Source organism: Camelina sativa, chromosome 2 (assembly GCF_000633955.1).
Source record: "Camelina sativa cultivar DH55 chromosome 2, Cs, whole genome shotgun sequence".
Lineage (NCBI taxonomy): Eukaryota > Viridiplantae > Streptophyta > Magnoliopsida > Brassicales > Brassicaceae > Camelina > Camelina sativa.
Window position 1 is genome coordinate 13,441,889 of NC_025686.1, and position 8,961 is coordinate 13,450,849.

The 8,961-nt window shown below is 34.2% G+C and overlaps 1 protein-coding gene across 1 annotated transcript; it reads left to right on the plus strand.

The window, feature by feature from the left end:
* Positions 1,169–3,859, plus strand: LOC104723937 (probable WRKY transcription factor 48). Its single transcript, XM_010442369.2, has 3 exons — positions 1,169–2,013; positions 2,098–2,241; positions 2,990–3,859. Exons 1-3 carry the CDS (start codon positions 1,403–1,405, stop codon positions 3,465–3,467), a joined length of 1,233 nt encoding a protein of 410 aa, XP_010440671.1. The 5' UTR covers positions 1,169–1,402; the 3' UTR covers positions 3,468–3,859.

The window sequence follows — 8,961 nt, forward strand, 5'->3', positions numbered from 1 at the left end:
ATTTGAGTCAAAGACTCAAAGTCTAGTTTAAAGTTGATACGAAATTCTTTAAACATATATATATATATATATAATTATATATAATTTGAGAGGTGACTACAATAATTTCCTAGGATTTAAATTCTTTTTTCCTTTGCATTTAGTTTGTCATATTTTTTCTCCACTAAAATGTCTTTAATATCTAATCAGCTGACATGTTAAGACGTTATGGCTTACACAGTTACACTACATTCTAAAAATTTAGGAGATGCTATTGTTTGTCAGTTTCCTCAACTATAATTTGGTTTGGTGTGTTGTTTACGAATCACGATCTAGTAACAGTAATATTTTGTTTGTCTATTTTTTTTATATACTATTTACCTATATGGTTTTGTGATAGATTCCCATATACTCTTGCAGATTAAGAAGTCTTTATTTTTAACAAGTTCAACCAATCAGAAACAATACTACATAATATAAAATACTAAACTAATCTAAAAGTTGCATTGAAATTTGAAAGCATCCTATATTATGAAACAACAAACTTCTCCAAAACATCTTATATTTTGAAACGGAAGGAGTATATGATGTCCATCAATGGTGTGTTTTTGAATTTCGCCTATACAAATTATAAATGATACAAAATGTAAATATTATTGGAATTTGATGAATATATATATATATATATATATATTAGAAATCTGGTCAAACGGTAAACCGTCCGTAGCTTATGTCACAGTAATCATTTAGAAAGAGATAGTAATTCTTCTGTTTTCACGCTCATAGTACTAAAAATGAAATGTAACGAGCCCGAATTATATTTTGACTAGAAGAAATGAAACCAAGTATAACAAATGAGAGACCAAAATTGTAACTATGCCGTTTGGGGACACGACACAATGTGGGAATAAAGAAAAAAAAAAAGAAACAGAAATGAAGGGACAAAAATTAAATGCCCGGCAGAAGACGGCACCGTCTTGATCCATTCACAACCGTACGCCACACCCATCACCGGCGTTTACCGGTGTGCAGTGTTTTTAAAAAAATTTCTCCTTTCTATTATATTTTAATTCCATTTTTTTTTTTTTTTTAATATTCCTTTGCCCGCGTAAATGAGACGAAATAAATCAATAATAATATAAAAAACAAATGGGAAACCTCCTAAATCCAAGCTGTTTTCCAGAAGAACCCAAAACTCCACAAAAGTTATATTCACACCTCTCTCTCTGTCTTTCTCTTTCTCTTTCTCTCTTATCTCAAAATCACATACCATTACAAAATAAAATAAAAATATAATCACCCCAGAAAGCTAAAGAAAAGTTCTCCTTTTTTTTTCTCCTCACTAAATCTCAGAAGATGACAATGATGATGATATATCTATAAAAGTATCCATCTCATAGATTCCATCTTTTCTCTCTATTACATGGAGAAGAAGATAGAAGAGGATCATCATCACCATCATCATCAAGAAAAACAACAAAAAGAAATCAAGAACACAGTGACAAAGATCGAACACCAAAGAAGACAAGAACAACAACAAAGACAACAAATCTCTCAAGCATCATCTTCATCAAACATCATGGCGAATCTAGTTACGTCATCAGATCATCATCATCATCAGTTGGAGCTAGCTGCTGGGAATAATCTCTCAAGCATCTTCGATACTTCATCTTTACCTTTTCCTTATTCTTATTTCGAAGATCAATCCTCTAATAATCCCAATTCTTTCCTCGACTTGCTCCGACAAGATCATCAGTTTGCTTCTTCCTCTAATTCCTCTTCTTTCTCATTCGATGCCTTTCCTCTCCCCACCAACAACAACAACCCCTTTTTTACGGATTTGCCCTTGCCTCAAGCTGAGTCATCAGAAGTTGTGAACACTGCACCGACTTCTCCAAACTCAACCTCATTCTCATCTTCCTCCAACGAAGCTGCAAATGATAACAACAATAGTGGTAAGGAAGTTACTGTTAAAGATCAAGAAGAAGGAGATCAACAACAAGACCAAAAGGGTACTACTACTACTAAGCCACAGTAAGTTATTCATTAACCCTCCATATTAACATATGTTTGTGATGTATTTTTTATTAATTATTGTGAGTATTTATTGTTTTCAAGGTTGAAGGCAAAGAAGAAGAATCAGAAGAAAGCTAGAGAAGCTAGGTTTGCGTTTCTGACTAAAAGCGATATTGATAATCTTGACGACGGTTATAGGTGGAGAAAATACGGCCAGAAAGCTGTCAAAAACAGTCCTTATCCCAGGTACATACTTACATATAACTCTGTATATTCATATGTATTGTAGCCCTAGCTAGCTAGATCCGTATAGAACATCTTAACTATATTATATATTCATGTGTTTATATACTTATATGTAAACAAAACATATATCTATAATTATATCTACTTTATATATATATATATATATTTATATATACTTTATACTTCACTAGATCGGGTTTATCCATTTCATAAGGATGATTCACAATTTTGCTACATATTGTACACTATACATGTTCACTCAGATAATCTTATGTATATGTAACATACTATGTTGTATTTATATTTATAAATTTGTTTATATTTATTTAGGTGTGAGTAGAGTAGCCCTAGATTCAGTGTGCTCTACATATGCAGAGTCTATATGCATATAACATGACTCTATGTAATCATATATACGTTTACTATATGTTAATTTTATATAGACGACTGTATATACCTAATACGCGTTTTTGTAGGGTCAAAAATGTTTTGAATTTTTGTTTTCGAGAATATTTTTTCTTTTGTTCCATTCCATGAGGTTTCTGTGTTTTGTGTTTTTCTCGTCCCTTAATTTATGTTGCTTGTGTCGGAAGATTCCTGTTTCAACTTGTTGCAAACTTCATCTCAGATCTCGAGATCTTCAGATTCTCTTAATTCATATCTTTCATGTTTCTAACTAAATTAGACAAGAGATTTTTTGAAAAAATATATTCTTACTTAACTTATTTTTTTTTATTGTGATAAACAGAAGCTATTATCGTTGCACCACAGTGGCTTGTGGAGTAAAGAAGAGAGTGGAGAGATCCTCCGATGATCCTTCAATCGTCATGACAACCTACGAAGGTCAACACACTCACCCTTTCCCCATGACGCCACGTGGACACATCGGAATGCTTACGTCGCCGATCCTTGACCACGGTGCAACCACCGCGTCATCATCGTCATTCTCTATCCCTCAGCCACGCTACTTGCTGACTCAACATCATCAACCCTACAACATGTACACCAACAGCTCTCTAAGTATGATCAATAGAAGCTCCTCCGATGGTACTTTCGTTAATCCAGGGCCATCATCATCATTCCCCGGGTTTGGTTATGATATCTCACAAGCTTCTACATCAACTTCTTCTTCCATTAGAGATCATGGATTGCTCCAAGATATTCTTCCTTCGCAGATCAGATCCGATTCTGTTAACACTCAAACCAATGAAGAGGTTAAGAAATGATGAACATCGATCTCTTTTTTTTTCCCGGGGCAATTGTTTTTTTCTTTTGGCCGGATCCGGTTATAATAGGTTTTATGAGGAGTTTTTCACCGGTTTAGCTAAACCGATGTTGGTGGCTTTCTAATGTTTTTTTTTCTTCTTCATTTCATTTAGCATCGGTTTTGTTTAATCACCACGAAATAAACAATCGATGCTAAGTAGGAACAGAGGCTTGTAGCATATGTGATATAGGTATAACTTCATTTTTGTTTTGAGTATTTAATAAAGATGTATCGTTTACTTTTTAAGACTTCGGAGAGAGAAGACTTTAGTCTATAGTTAATTATATAGTATGTGTGTAGTTTGTATTATAGTGTTTCTAGATCATCTAATTTGTAATCATGCTATCAACTCTCTAGCCCGGCTCAAATTAAATCTAACATTTTTATTCGATTGCTATTCATCCCAATCGACGTAAATAATTAACATATCATAATCATGTATTCTTATAGTTACATAGATACAATATGTGTGTAACTTCAGTCTTCTATATATCATAGTCAAGATGCAACGCTATCACACACCAAATACCATCTTGTATGACCTAAATGTGATCCTTCGCTAGATATATGAAACTTATATATATATATATATATATATATGTATATATATATGTGTGTAAATAATAGACCTTAAGGAACATCTACACATGATTTCAAAAAAGATAACAAAGAGCCTAAATAACAATATACTTCATATCGAATTAGTCATAAGGGCCGTGCTAAATGTTTAGCTCCATATATATTTTCATTTTTATATAAAAATAAAGGAGAGAACTCTTAGCCTTCAACTCAAAGTCTCGTTTTTAGTTTTCTTCACTGCGACTTTTATGTTAGTCTTCAATCATCACAGATGATATTCAAAGCACACACTGTTTGTGTCTACATGCGTACTTGACCCATCCATTAGTTGTTGATATGGTCATATGGACCATATATATTTAAAGATAATCAAAATTGATCATTTGTTTATTTCTCATTTTCCCTAATGCAAACTGTAATATTTATAGCATAAACTCTCTTTTCATCAAGTATATAATTACAAGATAAAAAAAAATTTAGAAGTTGAACCGCCGTTAGGGTATGTTATTATAATTCGTTATACCCATTTCTTTTAATCAATTTATGTAACTTATCCTTTGACGTTAGTTAACAAACATACACATACGCACACACACACTTTTATATATAAAGTTGATGTATGGAGCTATATATGCTTTAGGTCTTTTTCAGGAAGCCGATAGCTACGCAAGTCATGTATGGCTGATATTAAATATAAAAGTAAATGAAAAAAGCATAGAGTTAGTAATCTCCATAATGGACTGTCTTTTAATCACTAAAAAAATAGAAACAGAAGGAGTTCTAACAGGCTACTCATCAACCCTACTCCAACACCAACTAAGTATCAAAACAAAGCACGCTTTGTATATTATGGAGAGTTATTACTGATGATCACTAATGTGTTTCTTTAATCGCACCATTCCCGTAAAGTTACACACATGTACACACACCCCTGCATACGTATACATTGTCCATTTAATATGGCAGTTATGTTAGGGCCTTAAATGGTGATACTAAAATAAGTTGAAAAAGTAGAAATTTTTTGAATCAAAATTTGAAATATAGAAATAGTATATAGTATTATTGTTGTTGGAAGACCCTTTGATATGATTAAGGATGGAGATGGTCTAAACCCTAAATTTGTTAATGTCCACAAAGTAATAGGTCCAACAAGCACATGTACAATAATCCTGCCCGACAAGCAAATTCTTAATTTGTACCCAAACTTTACTATATTTCACTTTGAAAACTAACGAATTATGGTATATCTTAGTTTTCGTAAACAATAATCAACCAAAAACAGAGCTAAGTTAACCTATTGGAGCCAGACAGACAACCAAAATCAAATCAGGGGTGCCCCAAAAACAGAGCCTGATCAATATAAGCTAATCCACTTTGCTTTCTTACAAACCCATGGAAACATTGTGGACTTGGAATAAATGATGTAATTATTATTATTTCGACCACTTATAGGTGGGCCAGTGGTAGGATGAATTTCGGGTTGAGGGTGAGATTCCCACTACTTCCGGGTTCGAATCCCCACGGCTGCAAACACCTTAAGTGGCCACCGCAGAAAAATTTAACATTGGGCTATGCGGCCTCCAGGAACCACTCTTGCCGCCTTCGGGACGCACGCCAAACCTTCGGGCTAGTGGGCTAGTCAGGGCCCACTGGACTTTAGATACCTGGATTATCAAAAAAAAAAAAATTATTATTATTTCAGTTTTGTTTTCTATAACGGTTTGATGGATCCACAAAAAATGCAGGAACATGATCAAGAGACTTCCCAGTGCGCGGAGCCCCAAAGCCACTCGGGGATCAATTTTCCACATACTAGAAGAGGATGGTAAACCATATGTGAAGCTGAGGCAAAGACATTTTCTCTTGAAAATTTAGCGGAAATCAAAGTATAAAGTGCTAGTTTATTCCAGTTGATATGCTCAAATTTACCCTAGAGCTACTCTCTCAAATTAAGAGATCACTGCAGTACTTAGGGGTCGAATTCCACAAGGACTCAAGACTACACAATAAATTATAGAGTTTTATAATTATGCTAAACAGATTAAATTGAATTAAAAATAGCAATGCAAAATATTAAATAAAGCTTGTTGTAAATTCAGAAGATCAAAAAGCTAGGCCTAGGGAATTTCTCAGGAAATTATGAAATATTAAATCAATCAATAAATTAGGATTCAAACAATTAAGAACAGATCTAGAACTCTAAACACTTTTGTAAATTAAATCAGTTCTCACTGCAAATAATATCTAAATTTAAAACCAGAAAATCCAAATCTCTTTGTAAAATTCTAGGTTAAAAATCAGCAATAAAATCAGGTTTAGATTGTTCACAAAATTATTAAATCAAATCTCTTTGCAAGAAATAATTTTGCTCATCAAAAGGTTTTATCAGGAAAATCAATTATATTCTCATATCAATTTATTTTCCTAAAGTATTAATTCTAGATGGCCAATCAAGGATTAATATGAAGAACAACCTAAGATGAAGATCTAGATAGATAATGAATCCTAAATAATCAGATCTAATAATTCATAAAATCCCTGTGAAAAACCCTAAACCTAACAAGCAAACTACTCAGACATAATCAATGAAGAACAAGACATGATTCTGAATAATAAGCAATAGAGATTAAAAGAGTAAGAAAGGAGTTTAAGAATTCTTCTCTCAAAGCAGTTCAGATCTCTCTCTCCAATAGCTCTCAAAAATCTCTCAGGGTTGCAGAAAAATAAAACTTGCTAGAATAAAACTTAAGGGTTTGGAAAACCTAAAAACTATATATATATGTCCTAAAACACGTCAGGGACTTATGTTGCAAATATGGAAAACTTTGGGCAATTTTGTAAAACTTCCAAATTTGAAGACTTGTCTCGATTTGCAATGGGTGTCGACCGATGCTCTTCTAGTGTCGATCGATGCCCTTCGTATAATCAGACTTCAAATTGATTCTTCGAGATTTATGCTCCAAAACAATCCAAATTGCTCCATTTCGCTCCTTTCATGCTAAAAACCTATAAAGACTCAAAAACAATCTAGAAACAAATGAAAAGACACTAAAAGACTCCTTATATCATGGTTAAAAACCACAAAAACCATGATATATCAACTCCCCCAGACTTAGCCTTTGCTTGCCCTCAAGCAAAACAGAAACTTAGACCTGTGAAAGAGGTTTGAAAACTGGGAACTCACTCAACTGCATAATGATTCTTATTTGCACTCTTCATTTACCTGACTCAAGAACTTACTACTTATACTTAACCATGATAAGCATCAACATTCCTTACTCAAATCCCACAATCCTTTGGAATCTCTGAAATCTCCATTGTCATCTCATTAGTCAATATTAAAGCACAAATAAGGTGAATTCTTACCTTGGGTGTATTGATCAGTGACATATGGACTCTCTTCAGGCCAAGACATTCTTCTTACATCTCCTTTCCTCTCCCTTTTCTCACTTCCATTTTTTTTTTTTTCTCTCTTTTCTTATTTTTTTTCTCTTCTAATCAAAGGTGTAAGCGAATACCGGGGTCATCGGTAATTTACCTACCCCTCGCTTCCAAGCTTTGTGTGATCATTTGACTCAAGAGTAGAATAATGAGGTCACAGGTAATTTACCTACCTCTCTAAACTGATCAAAATCATCTCATCTTTTATTCTCTCTTTTTTTGATTTTTTTTTTAAAAGCACTGAAGGGAAGAGAGAGGGGAGACATACTTTGAAAAATTGCACTGTCTTGTATGGCCTGAAGAAGAAGTCTAGTCCACTGATTTCCAACCCAAAATTAAGAGATTAAGTCCGGTTAAAATCCTGATAAAAGTTGAGACAACGTTAGATCAATCAGATATCCATTGAATAAGGGCTTTCAGGATTGTTGATAAGGCTCATAGTCTTTCTAAGCTTCAGTTCTGAGATCAAGCATAAACAAATAATCATTAGAGTGTTAGCCAAATAAGAGAAATCATTAGTCAAGATCATAATTCCCAAGACAAAAATAAAATTTTGAAAAATTTGACTCAAACTTTATAGTTTTGACTGACACAACTGAAACTCAAAAACAAAAACATAGTTAGTAGATAACCTCCCCCAGACTTAAACAACACTGTCCCCAGTGTTATCAAGTAAGAGGAAAGCAAAAATAAAAATAAAATAAACAAAAATCAAAATCAAAAGAAAAAGAAAAACCTACCAGTGGGTTGCCTCCCACTAAGCGCTTGTTTTCAGTCATTAGCTTGACTGTGTTGGAGCTCAGGAACCTGGTGGATCAGAACGTGGTTGTGAATGCCTCTTCATCCAAGGTGGTGTATAAGCTGTAGGTGCATGAGGTCTACCAAGGATGTTAGGAACAGGACCAGGGCGGGATTTAGGTATGGGAGGTTTTCTTTTCTGTCCTGCAAAATCATCAACAGAAGAAACAAGCACTCTACGATAATCTCGAGGCTTGGTTAACTGTAAAACAGTTTTTGTAGCTTTGAAGGTCTTATTGATGATAGGAGGAAGTTTAGGAGAAGAAGATGCATTCATTGGCCTTACCTGAGGGCTCTGAAGTGTGGAATGATGACTCTTCTGTTTGGGAACAGGTTTCTGACTTGGAGCATTTGTTTTGGACAAGCTTTGTCGCGGACGTGGAGGGGTGTCGATCGACACCCTCTTGGTGGCATCGATCGACACTGAGCCTGATGCTCGTGTTGCAGAAACTTTTTCAACAGAAAAAGTCTGTCCATCAATAGTTGGAGCTCTCCTTAGTTTATCCATCTCAAAACTCATACTCAAACCATCCACATTCAGTGCTATGTGTCCCTTCTGCACATCTATGATGGCACCAGCTGTAGCCAAGAAAGATCTTCCTAAGATGAGAGGATCTTTAGGCTCTTGATCATAC

Bases quoted from the DNA above. Each gene is read 5' to 3' on its own strand.
- LOC104723937 (XM_010442369.2), top strand. From the start codon at position 1,403: ATGGAGAAGAAGATAGAAGAGGATCATCATCACCATCATCATCAAGAA. The intron at 2,014-2,097 runs GTAAGTTATTCA...ATTGTTTTCAAG, and splicing joins ACTACTACTACTAAGCCACA to GTTGAAGGCAAAGAAGAAGA. The intron at 2,242-2,989 runs GTACATACTTAC...TGTGATAAACAG, and splicing joins AAAAACAGTCCTTATCCCAG to AAGCTATTATCGTTGCACCA.